At 44.0% G+C, this 22,101-nt stretch overlaps 1 protein-coding gene across 1 annotated transcript in view; it reads right to left on the reverse strand.

Moving 5' to 3' along the window:
- LOC134437980 (sodium/potassium/calcium exchanger 2-like) overlaps nucleotides 1–18,313 on the reverse strand; it is a 105,760-nt gene extending 87,447 nt beyond the window's left edge. Inside the window, exons 1-2 of the mRNA XM_063187553.1 lie at nucleotides 18,236–18,313; nucleotides 15,809–17,198 (exon numbers count right to left, since the gene is read on the reverse strand). Of these exons, the coding sequence (XP_063043623.1) occupies nucleotides 15,809–16,825 (1,017 nt within the window). The 5' untranslated portion in view covers nucleotides 16,826–17,198; nucleotides 18,236–18,313. The remainder of the gene's footprint in view (nucleotides 1–15,808; nucleotides 17,199–18,235) is intronic.
- Nucleotides 18,314–22,101: the final 3,788 nt, after the last annotated feature.

A 22,101-nucleotide genomic window follows, 5' to 3' on the forward strand; every position in this document is an offset into this window, starting at 1 on the left:
CTGTGATCAAAAGTTGTTTTGGTTGTTTTATGCAGTAATGTTATGTTCATACAGCAGATGAATCGTTCCTTTAACATACCTGAAAGTATGAAATGTCAAAGTTGTCGAGTTCACAGGTAAAAAGGATTTTAGTGTCAGTAGACACTGTCGGGACGAATGAAACACCCGTTTCATCCGTCCCTCTCGCCCATTGACTTAAAGCAGGATCAAAATAAAACAGGAGGATCCACTGTAAATCCCGCATCAGGACTTTAGTAAGCTGCATAATTATGATAGAATAAGTGATTTAGATGAAATTTAGTCATCAGAATGGCAGAAAAAATGCCATAATGGAAATGTGGGTCTTGCGCATTTGCCCACGTGGAAAAACGCTATCTCTCACCCATTCATAGTTTGATAAATTGTATAATATTTTACTCAGGAGAAGTGTAGTAGTGCATAGTCATGTGTGTTTCATAAATACAGTGAATTATTTCTGTTTACAACACACTGTTTCATTCGTCCCTCATGTGTGTTTCATCCGTCCCGACAGTGTGGGACGGATGAAACAAACGACAGGTTGCATTAAATGTTTAAAAAAAACGTGATACCTTAACGGTTGTGTTAAATTACAACTGTAACTATTAGAATACACATATAGGTTGTTGATCATATCACAAAATACTTTTCATCTGCTTTAATATTTTTGAAAATAACCGTTAAGTAAAAAGTGTTTAATTCGTCCCTGCTTTCCCCTAACACTTTATTTTAGGGATACATCTATTAGCACTAATACACACAATGTGCCTGTATAAGTAACTTATAAGGCATGTACAAAGCAAAATCAAACATTTGTTAGGCATGTATTCACAAATGTCTTGTTCATGCACAATAAGGGATTTATTACCAATTTAACCTTAGTAAAGACCTAGTAGGCCTTAGCGTTTCCTTAGTACATGCCTTACAAGTTACTTATGCAGGCATTAACATTGTAAGCTTATGCATTAGTGCTAATAGATGTATCCCTAAAATAAAGTAAACATGACTAATGATGAAGAAAAACAAACTTAAAAAATACAATCCTATTGTCTAAAATACTATAGTCCTATAGTATGATCGTTATAATCCTATTGTAATCTGAAAGTAATATCAAGACTTGAATTAAGTGGATTATTTTGAATGAATAGATAAGCGTACCCATTAATCCCATCTACCCTTTAAGCCCACTTTCAACTTTGAGGTCAGTTTAAAGAAAGGGAAAAGGTGGATTTTGTTGTTCATCACCCTATCCAATTAAAGGGTTTAGTAACTGACAAAATGTTTTTATTGCAAACAAATCACATTTTTTATCGTTGAGGTATCCCCGTCCAAGTGAATCCAGTCTCAGGACTGCTGACAAGAAGTCGCCTCAAAACTTTGCTGTTTTGGGACATGTCAGAAATCATAGAATTTCAGCTAGCAAGTCAAATGTTTTGAAAATACTTTCATATTTAGTGAACTAAGAGGTAAATGTAATGATCTTTATAGATATACATGCAGTGTTTTGCTAAATTATAGCATTTCTCTTCAAATGGAAAGATGTGTTTCATGAGCGAGCAAACGCAGCTATTTTCTTGATACAACCACACACCATCTTTATCTTACTCTACCGTAAGAGTTAAGGTGGTTAGGTATGAATTCTAAGCATATTCCAGTTTGTTTGGCATTGGTCTTTAAAGAAATGCATCATGAAATGTTTTGTGGAGCTGATTATTTCCATAAAATAGCTTTTTTTTTGTATAGGCGGGCTTAATGGGTACTAGGTGGGTTTAAATGGTACACCCCATTGAAGTGCATGCAAACTGGCAGGCATGCTAACCAAGCAAGCCTTTGAGGAACATAAAAAGTGCTGTACAATCTCAAGTTGTTGATTAAAAAGGCATAATGTAATGAACTAACAATAATCAATAAAAAAAAAATCTCTGTTTGGATGAAGTATTTTATGAAGTATATGAAGTAAGAGATGCTGCAGTATTTAATTAGGTTTTATGTATTATTTTTTGAGCAAATCTTCCATTTCGGAAGAATATTTTGGTCTGAAACCATTTATGCCATATAGGCTACACTGTTTAAACTCAACTCACACACCTCACCAGGTATTTTGATAGAGAAATAACTATATGAGCTTATTTTAAAGGGTACCAATGGTACATTCAGACTTTTCACTTTTCTCCTAAAAAATCTTCATGTTGTACTTTGAAATATACATCAACTCAGTGATAAACATTGAGAATAGAGGTAAATCTTACTATTTAACAAATCATTTCACAAAAAAATATATGAAGATGATTGAAAAATAAAGACATTTAGATTTTGGTGGACTTAATGGGTACGCTTACCTAGTACTCACGAGAATGAGTGTGTGCATTATATTGCTCAACCAATTTAAAATAGACTAGACTAGAGTACTCTAGAATAGAATAGAATAGAATAGAATAGAATAGAATAGAATAGAATAGAATAGAATAGAATAGAATAGAATAGAATAGAATAGAATAGAATAGAATAGAATAGTTGAGTGTTGTTGGCTTGTCTTATTTAAAAAATAATAATAATAATAATAGAAGGTTCTGGTTCAATTTACAGTAGACAAACTTCCTCCTCAACAGGAAGATTGATTGCTTCTGTCAACACTGTCAACAAGACAGTTCAGCCCAGTCCAACACAGACAACAAGCCCCTCAGTTAGACTGCATTCAATGAGGCCAGCCCTTAAGGCCAATTAGATGACTGTAAGTGTACGAGTGGTGCACTCCTTCCTTGCCAACGGATACAAACACACTCACAGAGAAAGGCAAACAATGATTAATGCCTGATTAATTACGGTAGCTGGCCGCATGCACAGACGCGTGCACACACACACACAGACACGTTTGCCCCCAAGTGCTCTCTCTCTCTCTCTCTCTCTCTCTCTTTCACACCCAACCAACCACAGACACAAAGACACCGACACACGCACGCACGCACGCACGCACGCACACACACACACACACACACACACACACACACACACGGCACACGCATGCACACAGCACAGCTTGCCCAGTATTGATGGCAGTCAGTGGTGTTGTAACAGCACTACAGTGTGTGTGTGCTCTGTGGAAGGGACTGGTATGTTCCATTGGTGCACTCTACAGAAGGGGGCTAGCCCTGCTCATCCACACCCCATAGCCCAGAGGCACAATGCAATGCCCTTCGCCATGACAACAGTAGCAGAGTAGCACTGGGTTTACGGTACGGAAGAGGGGTATACTAAAAGGCTGGTTCAGGAGTAAACCAGGTTATGCTACGAGGTAAATCATCTAATCGAAGAGCCTGGAGTCCTCATTTTCCTAAGAAAATGAGGACTCCAGGCTCTCCTATTATATGATTTAACTCTTAACTTAACCTGGTTTACTCCAGGCCTCATCATGTCTGGCTTGGTTGTTGCCGCGCTGTGCTCGTTCATCCAGTTCATGCCATCCCAAAAGATTTACTTGGAAACAACCGAAGCTTTGAAACACCCGTTGTTCGTCAGCTTTGTCAGCCTTAAGAAGCTTTGTCAGTTTCTTATTGATGTTAGTTTAGTATAGTTTAGTTGGGGTTTATTTGATAGGGTGGATAAAGAGGTTTGGGCATCATCACATCAGTTTGTCTCTTGCTGAGCTTATTGAGCAGCAACTTCAACATCTGTTTAACTTTAGGGAGAGACAACGACAGAAATTCCAGCTGTGAAATCATTTTAATAGGTGTAACAGAAATAATTGCATATGGGTTTTAACAAAATAGGGATGTGCCTTCTTTGGGGTGCCCATATTTAGGGCTGCACAATTAATCGAAAAATAATCAAAATCGTGATAAAATGGTGAAATCGAACTCGTGATTTTAATCGTGATTTAATCGTGGCAATAGTGACCTACTTTTGAGAGCGTCCTTGAAATCAGAACATACTGACAGGCTGGTGTTTCTGGCCAGAAATCTGTCCACTTCAGTTTCATACCATTACCTTTACATAATTATTACAATTCATTTTATTTTGCTCACCCCGTATGTAATTTATTCTTGGTTATATTTCATCTTGTTATAATTTTAAAAAAAATCTGCAAAAATCAATAATCGTGATTAATAATCGTGATTATGATTTTGACCAAAATAATCGTGATCATGATTTTTTCCATAATCGTGCAGCCCTACCCATATTTATGCACAAATGCCTATTTTTGTTTGAATCCTCATAAAATAGTTTCTGTTACACCTATTAAAATGATTTCACAACTGTAACATTCCTCTTTCCTCTATGTTTCAATGGCTAATGGGAGCGGTAAGGGTCGGATTTGAACCTGCAGCCCTCTGATCTTAAGACCACCTCTCTAACCACTAGCCCACGACTGCTCACAATCACAAATTCATTGCACATCATGAGTTATATTATGTATGCAACAATTACTTTCAAATCACTGTCTCTACAGTTAGATTTTTGTTTTCAGGTAGAAAAACATGCAATGGCAATGCTGAAAAGTCATTCTTCATTATTTATTGATGAACATGTTGTTATTGCTGTTGTTGTTGTTGTTGTTGTTGTTGTTGTTGTTGTTGTTGTTGTTGTTGTTGGCACATTAATATTGCAACAACATTTCATGTTTATCATGTGATTATTACAACAGCAAGTTCCTGTTGAAAAAAAAAATCCAACTGAAAAGCTACTAATCTTATCTGTCTCTGTTTGCTTGCTACTCGTGCAGCTATTTTTTGACCACTTTACTATTTCCACACAGGCATGCCAATGCCTCCATGGATGTCCTTGACATTCATACTGTATATATAGACACATATTCAGTATATTGTCTCTTTTGGAGTCAGGAATCAATGAGAGGGACGTGGAGGTCATTCACAATGCACAGTCCACTCCACTGTAGCCCATTCTGTATTTGTGTTCAGTGGTGTCCATACGCACTACAGATGGACACACACACACACACACACACACACACACACACACACACACACACACACACACACACACACACACACTGTGTACGTACGCAGTATGGATAGACACATGATACACATTTTTGCATCCCACACACACACACAAACACACACCTACACACACACACGCACACACAAAGGTATACACACATGCATTACATACACGCACACACAAACACACACCTACACACACACACGCACACACAAAGGTATACACACATGCATTACATACACGCACACACAAACACGCACAGTCTGGTGGAGTGGAGCGGCTGAGTGAGTGAGTGAGTCATCGACAGACAGACAAAGGTTACGCAAGCTGGCCCCTGACGGCCTGCCGCGCTCTGTTTTGGTTGGCCAACATGGCTGTACTGCTCGCGTGGCAAAGCATCCATCCCTCACTCTGTTTAGGGTTAGGTTAGGTTGGTCAACACTGCTTTGCTCGTATGGCCGACACAGATGGGTATTTTTTGGTGGGGCGGGTGCTCACGCACTCACTACTTGCTGCCTGTTTTTGGATGGTCAACACTGTGTGTGTGTCTGTGTGTGTGTGTGTGTGTGTGTGTGTGTGTGTGTGTGTGTGTGTGTGTGTGTGTGTGTGTGTGTGTGTGTGTGTGTGTGTGTGTGTGCGTGTGCGTGCGCATAACACGTTGCTGATCCACTCTGCTTGTCTACTCACAAAAAAACAAACACACACGCACAAACACACACACACACACACACACACACACACACACACACACACACAGAAAGAGTGAGAGAGAAAACTATCGAGACCGTGAGAGCAACACAGAGACAGAAGGAGACAGAAACAACGAGAATGACACATGATGCGTATACCGTATGTGTGGAAGTAACGGTTATTCTGTGAGAACTTCATCTTGATGAAGTCCAGGAAGTAATCCACATCTTAAACAATGCAGTGTTTATTCAACACTTACTAACACCCCGGGACCAAATACAGTCTCAAAGGTGTTACTGTGAAAAAGGAGTGGTAGAGGGTGTATTTTGACACCTCAACCACAGTTGGCTATTTTTTCTTATTTGCGAGAATGAGCAATGAGAATGTATGTCAGTAAATTAGTCATATGTATTCATGTACTGTAGTCTTACAAATCTAAACAACATTTGGCATCAGAAAAGAACCTCAGAAGTGTACTACAGTCAATTGACAACATGACAAATCAATTTGTCTATCTTGTCCATACACTGCGTCACAATGACTAACAATTCGGATGGCATTGACACGTTCATTGACACAAAAACTTACTTTTGAGAGAACTAAGGATTTTGAGCAAGAAACTGGGTTTTTGCAGGTCATCCAAAGTGTCCGTGCCATTATTTAAACTGTTCTTAAAACCTTTTTTTTTGGTTTTTTAAATGTTTTGAGAATAAACCTTATATTTTGCAAATTGCGACAGAGATTCGAGAAATGCTTCACAGAAGTATTGCCTCTGCACAACAATGTCGGATGGTATTGATTAGTGTTATGTAGGCTAGTGACTGACTGAGCAGAAATAGCACAGTGTTTACATCCATCTTGACAGAATAATGCTGTTGAAAAAGAAGGTAATTTATCAATCATCAAAAATGACATATGTTCATCTCAAGGTGCTATCTTATAACAGGGTATATACACAAATCTTGAAGTCAAATTTACTACTATTTAATACCCTTTTTCACTACCTTTACATTTTTTTTACAACTATCACGACATTCCGATGTCAGTATTAAGACATCTTTTGTAATTTCTTAACATTATCTTAGCATTACATTACACTTTCGACGACCGAAAGGGAGGAGTGCGATTCCAGAGTAGGCTTACTGTTCAACAGTCTGCTTTCTATGGCATAGACCTACGGCACGACTCTGCTATGAACTAGGTCAGGTGGCTACTGTTGCGCGAATCACTGGTGTATGAAAAAACTGTGATAAACGGTGAATAAACAAAGATTTTTTTGTATCAAAATGGTGCAACTAAAAAAAAAATCCTTGTTTTTCCAAAAATAATACCTTTTGAGCAAATTAACAACTTTTGAGGCCATTAAATTTGGGCTTTTTAATTTATCACCTTTTAATACTTTTTACAACCCTGCATACACCCTGTATAAAGAATTTGAATCCGAATACTGGAATAGGTCATTCGAGTGAAAGTATACTGTAAGTATCAGTCAAGGTATACATTACATTGATGACTTTTTAATCTCAGCGTGTTAAAGTTACCTACTCTTTCTACAATGTTTTTTTTTTAGCTGAGAATCAGTCACCCCCATGGATAGCACAGGTTCAGTGTACCAATGAATTGCATCGGGCATCTAATTACAAGGATTATGAAGATCATTAATTGAAATTAAGTTGCCACTCCATCTGTGTCTCTATCGCTCCTCCTGTAGTCTCTCTAACTCCGTTTCTCTCTCTCTCTCTCTCTCTAATCTGTCTGCACCTTTTGTCTTATCTCACCTGCTGAGGTGAACTGTGACAGCAGCAGTAGCCATCACTCCCCCCAACTACATGACACATGCAATGTACTCTCTCTCTCTCTCTCACCCTCTCTCTCTCTCTCTCACACACACACACACACACACACACACACACACACACACACACACACACACACACACACACACACACACACACACACACACACACAGTCTCTCTCACTCTCTCTGTTTCTCTGACTCTTTTTTTCACTGCCTCTCTAACCATCTCTCTCTCTCTCTCTCTCTCTCTCTCTCTCTCTCTCTCTCTCTCTCTCTCTCTCTCTCTCTCTCTCTCTCTCTCCCCCTACACTCTACTGACCAGCTACATGACAAATGCGCGGCGTGGGGTGACAGCTCTTCACAGCATGTCCCTCTCCGCAGGTCACACTCGGTCAGACGCACACAAGGCTCCTCAGGCGTAACACACACACACACACACACACACACACACACACACACACACACACACACACACACACACACACACACACACACACACACACACACACACAAATACACAAATACACACAGAGTACAGTACAGTGCACATTGCGCAGTATTAGAGGAGTGAGTGACGACCTGCATTAGACTAGCTGCATGCTCCGCCTAGACTCCTAGTCAAGACTACTGCACATAAACCAAGACCAAGACACTACCCAAAGATGTTAAGACCAAGACAAAAACCAAGATAGAGAGAGAAAACAGTCTCAACCCATGGTAAATTAATAAACACAAAGCTGCATAATGTGTAAAATCTGCAACCCTAACCGGGCACAGATTACTGCACAGGCCTACTGGGCTCAGGCCCAAGGGCCCAAGAGTCAAGGGGGCCACTGAAGCCCAAGCCTTGGTTTCTATTCTCATATTAAGTTAAAATCACAGTTTTAACAACCTAATCTTGATTTTTTTTTCCCGCAGAAGACAACCCCTAAACCCCCGTATCAGATTTTGACATTGCGTTACACTTACACCAGACACACAGTAACTTACATAGAATCACAACTGTAGTTTTTTATCTCAGATCATAAACACAGAGACAATACCCAACGTTCTATTTATGTACAGTGATATCTACAATTTGCGTAGATACACAAGAAATCTTGCCCGACAACAATCTCTTGCGATGGTCCTGGGGGGAAACACTCCACCTATTGTCGCGAGGTGGGTTTTCAATAGTCTTGTACTTTGAGCTCGGCCTAAGAGCTACATTTATGAAGTGAAATAAAAACATCAGAGGATACCTAAACAGCGATGACCTCTAAGCTTACATACCGTGTGTAACAATAGCTGTATATGGATGAGGCTCAGTGTAGGACAGAAAAACTCAACAGTGTGTGTGTGTGTGCAACACTGTGGCCGAGGCACACTCAGTCACATGGATGTGTCGAGCTAACAATTTCACACATATGCATTATGCAATTGCATTTGAAACACAGTCATATGTGCCCTTGGCCCACAAACATCCTAAAAAAAGATATCTGCATGACTGCATGAGTAATTTGCACTATTTGCCCCCTGATTCACAAAGCCTGTGATGCTGTGGCAGGGCGTGCTAAGGAATTTGATCACAAATGGGTTTGCATGCCCATGGTGTCCCAGGTTCGAGCCCAGGGCTGGGTCATTTCACAATCCCAGGTCTCATCCTGTCATTATCTCTACTGTCCTAGCCTCAATAAAGGTCATCATCATTTTTTAATTATTATTATTAAATGGAAATGCAAAACAAGATTTTCTGAGGACATCTCTCATACAAGCAGTGTGCGTGCGTGTGTGCATGCGCGTGTGTCGTCTAGCTCTCCCTCCGTCATGTCACTGCTACTGCGGCAAGAGCTGTACAGAATTTCCAGACCAGGGCATACTAAAATGAAGAATTTTTGAAAATACACTCGCACATACAGTACATGTCTAGTCTGATCTACTCCTGTCGCTGCCTGCGACTATGGGAAGGTAGGTACGGCACAGTAAAGGCAATGCGGTGTGGGTGGGTGCAGGCGACTCGGGGGCAGGTCCCGGGGCTGCGAGGGACTAAATGCAGCCGCTGGCTAATTAGCTCACTTGTGAGGGAAGACAGAATTAGAGGTACTGCGGCACGGCGGCCATTATAAATTCTAAGGGAGTCGGAAGTCCTTGGGGCCCGGAGGATTAGACGATAATACCGAGAGAGAGAGAGAGAGAGAGAGAGAGAGAGAGAGAGAGAGAGAGAGAGAGAGAGAGAGAGAGAAGAAAAAAAAGCTGAATTGGGGATATTTCTGACAGCCTCAGCAAACTCCCACACATACAGCACAGAGCTGACAATCGTGGCACAGCGCATCTTTTCACTATGACCTTCAAAGTCGTCTTGAACTTCAAGAGGAGAGGTCATGAACAGGATATATACCATATGTCTATCTATACACTTGGTGATTCTGTGAATACGACAACAATGGAAAAACATTGCCCCAACTGTGTTTTCACACATTCAAATGCACACACACACACACATTCACAAAAGCAAATGTGCGCACACACACAAGCATGCGGCACACACGCATGCATGCACGCAAACACACACACACACACACACACACACACACACACACACACACACACACACACACACACACACACACACACACACACACACACACACACACACACACACACACACACAGAGGCCTGAGTCTTGATCAAAATGACACACTGTTTTGTCCTTACTCGTACGGCTAACTAAGTCATATTTTTCCCTATTCTGGTGCTGCATTGTTTACGTCTTCATGTAGCCTGGGGAGAAAGGACCCTAAGGGTTGATAGGCGTCTTTGTGATTGCCTGCGTAGCCTGCGGTGTAAGCGTCGCTCCGAGGAATGTGAAACAGACGTTTAAATCCTGCGCTATTGTGAAACCTTATAAAGCCTTACTGACAGGATGAGATAAAGGGGGAGAGAGAGGGAGGAAGAGAGAGAGAGAGAGAGAGACCTTTAAAAAGCCTTTTATTAACACCAGAGAGAGAGAGAGAGAGAGAGAGAGAGAGAGAGAGAAATGGCCTAAGGAATAACATGATGATGGAGAGACTCGCAGCAAGAGAGGAAGAGAAAGAGGAAGATGAGAATGAGAGTTAGTGTTTGCCTGAGTCATGGACAACATCTCAACCCCTTCCCTCCCTTCTACTAGCTTTCCCCCTCTTTCTTTCTTTCTTTCTTTCTTTCTTTCTTTCTTTCTTTCTTTCTTTTTCTTCCTCATTCCCTCACTCTAGGTCCTCTCCTCCTTCTCACTGTCTCTATCCACCCATCCTCCCCCAGTATTAAGCTCTTTCTCCAATTCTGTCTCTTGCATTCCATTATTTTCTCCCTTTTCTCTCTTTTCCCCCCCCCCCCCCCCCCAACACACACACATATACCTCTCTCTCTCTCTCTCTCTCTCTCTCTCTCTCTCTCTCTCTCTCTCTCTGCCCACGTCCCCCTCCTTTGGTTTTCTGTCTCCCCTTTTCTTTCACTTCCTGAGTCTGTAGGTGCATTTCAGCTCAAGGTCAGTCGCAACAACGCAGTTTCTCTCTCTCTCTCTCTCTCTCTCTCTCTCTCTCTCTCTCTCTCTCTCTCTCTCTCTCTCTCTCTCTCTCTCTCTCTCTCTCTCGCCTAGTGTACTGTTTGATGTGTTCAGCTCTAGGAACAGAAGCAGTGCCTAGTATCTAAAATAACCCATTAGAGGGGAGAAAAGGCACTGCACAAAAACACAAACCAGTGCTTTTTCAGTCTCGCATCTGCCTCTCTCAAATGTGCCGTATATAACACTCAGACACACACACACACACACACACACACACACACAGACAGTGTGCATATACATGTAATACACTCCACACACACACACACACACACACACACACACACACACACACACACACACACACACGGACAGCATGCCTATATCCGGCGTCCTTCAATTAAATTTTCTTTATGTAGTTTGACTCAATCCTTGGTTTAGACGCGGCTTTACAGTGGCAGCTTTACAGAAGATCATATCTCTCTCTCTCTCCCTCTCCAACTCATTTCCAGGTCATGTTGCAAAGTAACCTAAATCCGGGCGGATCATCGTGCTGACCGTATTGAGTTGCAGAGGGCAGCCGCGCAGCCGCATAACGCCAGACCCGGCCCAGCACTGGCCCAGCCCCGGCCCTAATGGCCACACCGGACCAAGCATCAGCATCCCTGGAAAGAGGAGGCGTCATTTAAAAAAAAATGCGTAAAACATTTACAGTCTTTTGCACAGCTAAATCACAGAGAGCACAGGAAGATTATCCGACCCCCGTCCCACCACGGCGGCATGGCTGACCATGAGAATGAACAAAATGCAAAAGACAAATGGAGATCACGTCAGGCTGGGAGAGGCTTGATCCTGAACAGACAGACAGGTAGTTTAGCAAAGGACATACAGTACATCCACATCCCAGAGGTCACACTTCTGACCATCAGCAAATTACACACCAGTCTTGTATCTGTCAACCATATTGCGCTTATATTTATATCAGATTTATTTTATTTATCTTTATCCTTTACTTCATTTCATTATTGTTTTATTGATTTTGTTAATCTAACTGTTAAGGACATTGAGCTGCATGTCTTGTATGAATTGTGCGATACAAATACTACAGTTATTATTATTCATTATATACTATAGAGTATTATAAATATACGTAGGCCTACCGCATCTTCTCAGAATATTAAATCTCTTCTGATTGCATACTGTAGAAAACTGAAGACCAGCGGTGATGTACTACGCCTAACTTACAGTATGTGTCGTGTCTTATGAAATGCAATGCCATATCCATATTTCCAAGGATTTTGCTGGTTAATATATACAAAAGTAGGTCACAATTTCCTCAGCTTAACCTAGACTGACACGGGTGTCATGCATTCACTTCTGTTGCAGCAAATCTCCATAAAGGCTACACACACACACATAGCATTGCGTGACACTACAATACAGGGCCAATGGCTCCCCACGCTTGTAGGCAGGCGGGCAGGCAGGCAGGCTGCCACAGCAGACTGCTGAAATCATTACAATCAATAGACAGATTTTCACTCCGCCACTGAAAGCTGCTCCCACACCCCCGTGCAGGATCCATCTCTAAGCCTTTTTTTTCATATCTCCTTGGTCAGTGGACTGTATGCTTTTTAACACATAGACAAACATGATTTTTTGGGTTTTTTTGCTTGTCAATTGCTTGTCATTTTTTTTTTTTAGCATTTTATATTTAATATGCGTAGCACAGCTAGCAGGCTAAAGTAAATAAGTGTCTTCTTCTTGTCTGTCCTGGGGACGCACGGAATCATAATCCGTCTCTGGATATGTGTGTGGCATACGCTAGCCTGGAGTCTGACTCTGAGTGAAAAACGTGCTAATCCAAACGACTTCCACCCACATCTCACTGAATGCCCTTGTCTCTTTCTCATTCAAGCCACTGAATGATAGCCCAGGCCTAATTTACCATCTAATTAACCTTTACTACACGGTACAGATACACAGCAGCATCCATGTGCTAGCCAAGATTCCACAGCCCCAAACCATGCTCTACAATCGATGACGGCCTCGGCTGAATCATTTTTTTTGGAGCAGCATGGAGTAACAGTTTAGCTTCAGTTATGTGAGTATCACAGGTTTAAGATTAGAGTTGGTTTTGCCTTTACCAATAGACCAAAACGCATGGCAAGCCTATGGTGTTACATAATCTCTCAAGTGAAAATATGTTTCCTTCTACATGGTGCAATTGGGGATTGCTGTGGTGCACTGTGCTAATAAAACACTGCATGATGAATGGGCAACAGGAACCATGGGGACCCGAGTTCGGGTTCGGCCTGGGTCATTTTCCAAGCCTTCCCCATCTCGCTCTCCCACTCATCTCCTGTCCCACTCTTCACCTCTATCAATAAAGGTAAAAAAGCCACACAAAAAACATACTTTAAAAATAAACATGATGCAAATGGTTCCAAATAAATAAATATAATTAAAAAATAATAATTCTATCTCTGTTTCTGTTAGGTCCTTTACCATGCCATTAGCAGACTGACCAACTGCCTAAGCTTGAATGCTGATGGTCATAAGGTATCGGTGGGATGAATTCTTAAAGGAACGATAACACAGAGAGGTACGGAACTCTCCGAGATGGCCTTATTCTGCCACTGATATCCGCACGCATCACAAGCAAAAGACCTCGAGTACAGTACTGCGGCATCCACTCAGAGAGCCTTGAAGAGTTCATTAGATCATCTCTCTATGACATTGTGTGCGATTCTGCCACTGAAATGCCTTTGAAAGCTACTGAAATACACAGCCGAGCGTGGCCCTTCATCATAAAAAGAAATAAAAGTAAAAAATAGTGGGATGGGGAAAAGATGACAGAATTCATTTTGAGGGAAGGCAAAAACAGCCCACCTGGCCTCTTAAAATCAATAGCCTCATAATGATAGATGAGGAGAGAGAAGGAGGTGAGAGAGAGAGAGAGAGAGAGAGAGAGAGAGAGAGAGAGAGAGAGAGAGAGAGAGAGAGAGAGAGAGAGAGAGAGAGAGAGAGAGAGAGAGATGCAAATGAAAGGGAGGCAGGGAGAGTGATCCAAAGGAGGGGGGGGGGCACTTATAAGAAGTGCCTTTCGTTTACACGGCAACCCCACCATCGGGGCTTGAAGACGCAAAAATCTGAAGACTCCTTCCAGAGTGGGGAGTTTTGAAGACGACCCGGGTAGCATCTCCGTCTACACGGCAAAAAAATCCAAAACATAGTCACGTTCCATACACCCTCATGTCACACTTCTCTGGATTTTGCCGTCTTCAGGCCCTGACAGCGAGGTTGCGGTGTAAACGTAAGACACTTTAGATGAAATATTTAATTGTTTCCAGGCATGGAAAAATCGAAGATGAGATGTGTCTTCTGTTTTGATCGTCACCACATAAGCGTAGCACAAGTGTCCGTCCACCGTGCGCATGGGTTTCCTTTGCCCTCTCATCGCACCGCCGCCCTCGCCTGACTCAATGACCTTCTAAGGGTCAGGGACAGAGATGATGTCAAAAGTAAAAGTAAAAGTTCACAAAAAGAAACAGCGTAGGTAGCTTATCTGAGGAACCAGTACACCTATGTACTTGTCTTACGATGAGCTAACTCTGTGCGGTTTGGATCAACTTAGTGATGGGTTATTATTGTTAGATTTTTAGTGTTTTTCATAATAACATAGTCGATCTATCTCATTAGGTACAATGGAGTAAATAGTGTAACAGCTATGTAATAGCATTTGCTAGTGCTGTACTTATACCATGAATTTACTTTTACTTTTGACACCTCTGGTCAGGGGTGTGGCTGAAATGACGGGTGGGAGGAGCATAGGGGCCATGTCACTCACTGATCCCTGCAACTTACATAATTGGACAGAAGAGGAGGAAAACACTTGTGTTTCTTGTGCCTGACTTGGCTCCGAGAAATCCGAGAGACAAGGCACTGGAGACTGGGGAGGGAGCAGTATTGGTCACAGCATAGGGTGGGGTCACTCAATGACCCCTGACACTTACAGCCTGGAGAAGTAGTGGTAGAGTATGCACACACAGGCGCACAGACATGTGTACGGAACACACACACGCGCGCGCGCAAACACGTACGCACACACACACAAAGCAAAAGACGAGTGGCATTAAACTGACCTTGGTAGGGTCACTCCATTTGACCCTTTACACAGTCTACAACAGCAGAATGGGTGAGTATATACACACAAGCTTACACATACACCCACACACACACACAGGTATACTAGTACCCAATTCTGGGGCACCTATCTCCCTGGCTCCGGAACAACACACACACACACACACACACACACACACACACACACACACACACACACACACACACACACACACACACACACACACACACACACACACACACACAGGCAGAAACAACAAAAAATCAAAAGTGTCAGTGCAACTGACCTTGGTAGGGTCACGGCCTACAACACCAGAGTGGGAGTGGGTAAGTACACACACACAAACACACACGCACACACATACACACATGCACACACACTTGATAACACACTCAGGCAGCAAAAAAAAAGATTCAAAGTGTCATTGCACTGACCTTGACAGGGTCACTCTATATACACACACAGGTATACTACTGCCCAATTCTGGCGCTATCTGGCACACCACACACACACACGCACACACAAAAACACACACACACACACACACACACACACACACACACACACACACACACACACACACACACACACACAAACACAAAAACACATACACACACACACTTGATAACACACACAGACCGGCAGCAGGAAAAAAAAAAAAAAAGTTGACATTGGCACTGACCTTGGGCTGGGCCTCCACCTCCACCACCTGGTTGCGGTTGATGCAGCCCTTGACCAGCGACTCCACGTTGCCGTTGAACTTCATGAAGATCACGTAGGTGCCGTAGGCGCTGAGCAGGGCGATGCTCTCCACGAAGGTGATGTAGTTGTCCAGGAAGAAGACGATGAGCATGATGAGGTCCAGGATGTAGAAGGAGACGTCGCGGAAGAGCGGCCACCAGGTCAGGTTGAGGATCTCCTTGGAGAAGAGGGCGCACATGCCGATGACGAACAGGATGTTGAAGACGGCCGAGCCCACGATGGTGCCGATGCCCACGTTGGAGTGCGAGACGAAGACGCCGATCACCGAGGTGAAGAGCTCCGGCGCCGAGCCGCCCGCCGCCATGAAGGTGGCGCCCGCCACGTCGTCCGAGATGCCGAACTTCTCCGTGATGACGGTCAGTGCCGGCACAAAGAACTCGTCGCAGACGATGGCCAGCGCGATGAACATGTAGAGCATGCCCATCATGTGCAGCAGCACCGCGCCCTTCCGGCGCTGTGCCAGGTCGAACAGGTCCTGGGGGTAGTCGCCCTTATCCTCCGACGTGCTGTTGCCGTCCGAAGAAGACGAGCGCATGGCCACGGGCCGGTCCTCCTCCTCCTCCTCGTCCAGGGAGAAGTTCTCGCCCGCCTGACGCCGCACCGTGGACAGCAGAGTCCTAACGTGCGCAGATGACGATGATGACGACGATGACGACGACGACGACGACACGAGTGACGCGTCGACCAGAACCGAGAGGCCCTCAATGGCCTCAATGGAGGGTGAGGAGGAGAAGGAAACGGAGGATGACGATGGGGAGGAGAAGGTGGAGGACAAGGCACCGTACACGTAAGGGACCGTGCTTATTGCTGCCAGGCTCAGCACGAAGCCGATGATGCGGAGGGGTCTCAGCTTCCTGCGGACGTTGTGGTAGCGCTGCCGCCTGGAGCTCGTGCCTGCCGCGCTCTCCTGCGGCACCGGCCCAGCTTCCAGCCCCATCGCTGCTGTGAGTGTGGCGTGTGTGTACACGAGTGTGTGTGTGTGCGTGTGTGTGTGTGTGTGTGTGTGTGTGTGTGTGTGTGTGTGTGTGTGTGTGTGTGTGTGTGTGTGTGTGTGTGAGAAAGGGGCTGGGTGGATCTGAGGGCTGTGTGTAAGTGAGTCTATGTGTGTGTGTGTGTGTGTGTGTGTGTGTGTGGTAATGTGTGGGTTGCTGTGTAGGGGTCCAGTCGGGTCAGGGGTCAGGGGGGATGGAGGAGGGGGTGTTTATAGGGAGCAAGGCATGCTGGGACTGCTGGAGGACTTAAAGGGAGTTGGTGGTAGCTTCATGCCTTCCTGGGTCTGGCACGTCACAAGGCTTCCTCATAATTAGCCCCTAGGATTATGAACACACACACACACACACACACACACACACACACACACACACACACACACACACACACACACACACACACACACACACACACACACAAAGGATTAACAAACAAATAGAGAAAAAGTATACTTGTATTATATTATTATTAGGACAGTAATATAGTAATACACTAAAAAGTAGTCATGGGGACAAGTACAGTAGGCCTATTGCATTGGATATGCATCATTACACGCAAAAACCTGGAGCACAAATTAACATATGAAATAGTGAGAGAGAGAGAAAGCAAAGTCTGAGCATTGGCCACCACCTGAGCACTGCAGCTGTGCTGACCAGCACACACACGCTTGCACTCACGCTGCCAAGGTCACAGGGAAGGAACGCAAGGTCAGATGTACTTTTAATCAATGAGAGGGCCGGCCTATGGGGGGACTCACAGTAACAGTTACAGGGGACACACTAGGACAGTTCTGGCAATATGGAAGTGACGGCTTCAAGACAGTAAATCAGTCCTGCTGATTCACTCGCTCACTCAGAGAGAGAGAGAGAGAGAGAGAGAGAGAGAGAGAGAGAGAGAGAGAGAGAGAGAATTCACTCTGTCCTGTTCAAATGCGGTGTGTGATTTCATTATGGAACTAAAAACCTAGAGACTTAAGCAAGACTCATTGTTAACAGTTAAACTAAAAAAAGAAAACGGGGAATTAACGATGTTATTAGGCTATTATTAACTGTACGGCATGAATATCTTGCTACAGTTGAACATAGTTCATTCAAACATCAAACATGCAGATTAATCATCTTCAAGCGTTGTTTACTAGTTACAAATGGCAATAGTATTAAATGTTAACTGTCTAGGTCAGTAAACATCTCAGTTCAAAGCGAAAGTAGCCTAGATGTAGCATGTAGGCTAGCCTACTAAACAGTAGAAGGCATAGTATGTGAAAGAGTGTTAACGCTAAATTAAATTAAATTACCAACTGTTCAACCGTTGAGACATAACGTGCGTAGTTTATATATATTGTAATATTTAAACTTACAGTTTGATTAGTCTGGAAATCGCAAGTCCGCAGCAGGGATTGTTCCTATCCTAACGACGGAGAGCTGCAGCAAGTGCCATAGAATATTATTGTCGTTATGCTACATAGCGTTCCATAGAACGTTCCATAAAGCGCATTGGTTACTTTGCACACTACACCCGCGCGCACGGAGCCACACAGACTGATATGTTGATTGTTAATTGAAATTTAAATGTAGGTGACTTAATTGTTAACTCTATTAGTTAAAATGTTTACATCCCATGTATGGATCATCCGTGTGGATTTCCAGTTGTCATAACAGGAACTTCTGAGTTGCACATCAAATGTGCCATCATGAGGGCCAACTTTAATTCAAACGTTTGAAGTAGCTGCGTATGGTGTGCATTTTTTCTTGTTTGTGTGTTTAATTAAATCTTACTAGGTCACATTAAAGAGTCTAAAGACAACATGAAATATAGCTCTAACTTTAAATTAGAGCTATCTGATATGAAATGATGAGCTACCCATCACACCATGGGGTAGGCCTACCGTATGCTATATCGTTAGAAGGATAATATATTTTTTGCGCATTGTATTTTTTCCATTTGTCCTTAAGGATCCCATTATGCGCGTAAACACACGACTGACGCGGTCTTTTACTCAAATGACGACGAATTTTCTTAGGCCCCAGTTCCACGTCTACAGCCAACACCATGAAAACAGACAGACGACGTTTTCTCTTAGGTTCTCCGAAAATGATAATTAGGCTAATTTCTCACTGAACATGGTGTAGTACACAACTTCAGTGACAGCTCGCATAAAACGCAATTAGTTACATGGACGTTGCGAATGAACCATCTTTAATGTAGTGTCATGAGCTTGATTTGTAGATAAATTTAAACTGTCACATTTTAAAACAGCATGACAAAAACAACACGCCTAATGGCTGTCTCGGTGACACAACTGGTACCACACGAGCCATTTGGAATATCGAACACGCCAGCTGGTAATCAATGCTATCCACGTAACCGTCGCCTTCACATGTTTATTGCCAGACACTGGTTGACCTATGAATATCATTCCCAAATCAAGACGCAAACAATGTCATCTGAACAGCCAAGCCGAGCTGTACGCAATGTCACGGGGATGCGCTGGGAACATCCTGCGCGTCCTCTGTTCCATGTTTGCATGAAGTCGCGAGGCGCACGGGGAACGAACTAGACTGTCATTACGATGTTCCATGTGCTGGTTGACGTGTTCAGCCTCTGTGCGTGTTTCACCTTCATCAAAACCTGCGAATACATTCAGCACACACCGCGCAAAAGACGTATGCCCTTGTCTTCGCTTGCGAGGCACCTCGGCCAGGCGTTTGGAGAGCGACAACAAGAAAACAACAGAAAACACAACTCACCTTTCGGAAGAGGCGGAAAGATACGCTCAGTGGAGGGCGGCGGCGGCAGCAGCAGCAGGTTGGATGCGCGAGAGAGAGAGAGAGCGCAATCCTCTCTCGTGCCCTCTAGCTCCGGGTGCACAAAATGTGATGTGTGTGCGTGCTTGTGTTATCCCCGCCGTCAACAGAGGAGGAGCTGCGAGAGACTGACTACAAAAAACCCCGCGCCACGCACCAACCCGCGCCCAGCTCAACCCAGTACTTTCCCCACACCGCTCCAAATCCTCCGTTCCTGCCGTTCGAAGGGAGAGATATCCGGCTAATCTAAACAGCCAGCGACACCACAACACGCCCCCACCTCGCTGTCACGCTCACGGGTGGGCTTGGTCGACCACGTGAAACGAGGAGCGTTTGTCGTGGAGGCGGGGATTGGGGGGGCTAAAACTTAAATAGGTGCGGTACAGCGAGTCATTTCAGCAATTAAGGAAGGCTGGAGGATGAGGCGGTGCCGTTGTGTTGAGGTTACAGCAAAAGGATGTTCCTTTTGACGCCAGTTTCACAAGGAAACCATATCTTTTCAGTTACTGCGGCGGCAAGCATCCTAAAGCTCAAGCATCCTGTGACTGGTGCTGATGAGAGTCGTGCTGGTGTTTATGCTTAGTCACGTCACCATTAGGGACTCCATAGTTTACATTCTGCTGGCGTTATTGCGCATTGGAATTTTTGTTTGTTTATTTATTTATTTAATTAATTTTAACTGAGTACAGATAGCACGTGAGCGAGAACCTTCTTCAGGTTTAAACTTTGAATAATAAAGAAAGCAGCCTGCCTCGTCTTGTGAACAAGCCCATATAGGCAAAAGTTTCATTAGCCTAAGTGATTTTTTAAAATGTATTTATTCATAATTTGGAATGCTCTTTTGTATCAGAGCATTCCAAATTATGAATAATAAATAAATAAATAAATAACTGGTAGGACCAGTTAATGCCAGCATAACCTTCAAAGGCCTAGATATGGTTTGTGTAGTCTGAGATATTGTGTGTGTTAGTCTGAGATATGGTTTGTGGTGTTGGTTAGTGAATGGCACATTTCCTATTTCATGAAGCACAAAATCCTGAAATATAGGCCTACTGTAGCCATTTTAACATATTTGGTGAGTCATCATGGCGTTTGTACTAGACTTCCTCCTGCGGAGCTCCTATGCTTACAAGAGGGAAACGGCTTTTTAATCAGAATGCATATAGGTGGAGAGTGTGCGTGTGTGCGTGTGCGTGCATGTGTGCGTGTGCGTGTGCGTGCGTGCGCGTGCGTGCGTGCGTGCGTGTGTGTGTGTGTGTGTGTGTGTGCGTGCGTGCGTGCGTACGTGCGTGTGTGTGTGTGTGTGTGTGTGTGTGTGTGTGTGTGTGTGTGTGTGTGTGCACGCATGTCTTGTTCAAAGCCAGTAGGTAAAGGTAAAACTGTCTGCTTTTCTGGACTGCAGGACAATCGTGGGTGAAGCAGTGATGGAATGCAATGTAATGGAATGCACCCATCAACTATTCATAACCCCCCCCATCTAAACCAGATGATTACTTCACCTCTCTCTCCCTCCCCCACATAATCACTTCACTCACTCACTTCCACCAAGATTTGACACACTTCCGCCTCCCTCCCCGTTGGTCAAAGTGTTTGTCACACACACGAAGGCACGCACGTGCACACACACACACACACACACACACACACACACACGCACACACACACACCAACACCGACACACACACGCACACACCAACACCGACACACACACACACACACACACGCACACACGCACGCACACACACACGCACACACACACACACACACACAGGTATTCGTTATGTAGTCTCAACACTCAAACATCTACAGAAGGAGGCCGAAGGTCACACGTCTCCACCAAGGTCATCCTCCACTCTCTCACACACACACACACACACACACACGCACACTCAAACACACACACACACACACACACACACACACACACACACACACACACACACACACACACACACACACACACACACACACACACACACATACCTGTACACACACATACTGTACACACACACACAAACACACACACACACACACACAACTTGTATGCATTGCTACAGTATATATCCTTTGTCGTCGCCACAGGGCTCCATTGAGCTGGGCATGCCACAGATGTGTGAGCAGTCCCCTGTCGAGGCTTATGGCTGTAGGTTTGACCTTGCCATCAGTCTATGTGTCTCTACACCCCCCCCCTCCCCATTCGAGCTTTGTCTCTCTGTCTCTGTCTCTCTCTCGCTCTCTCTCTCCTTCTGCCTCTCTCCTCCACCTCCTGACTCCCTCTATCTTTCCCCTCTTTCTCCCTCCCTTCTCTCCCCTCCCTCCCTCCTTCTTTCTCTCTCTCTCTCTCTCTCTCTCTCTCTCTCTCTCTCTCTCTCTCTCTCTCTCTCTCTCTCTCTCTCTCTTCTCTCCCCCTCTCTCCTTC

The sequence above is a fragment of the Engraulis encrasicolus genome, chromosome 21 (genome assembly GCF_034702125.1).
Source record: "Engraulis encrasicolus isolate BLACKSEA-1 chromosome 21, IST_EnEncr_1.0, whole genome shotgun sequence".
In the NCBI taxonomy this organism is placed as follows: domain Eukaryota; kingdom Metazoa; phylum Chordata; class Actinopteri; order Clupeiformes; family Engraulidae; genus Engraulis; species Engraulis encrasicolus.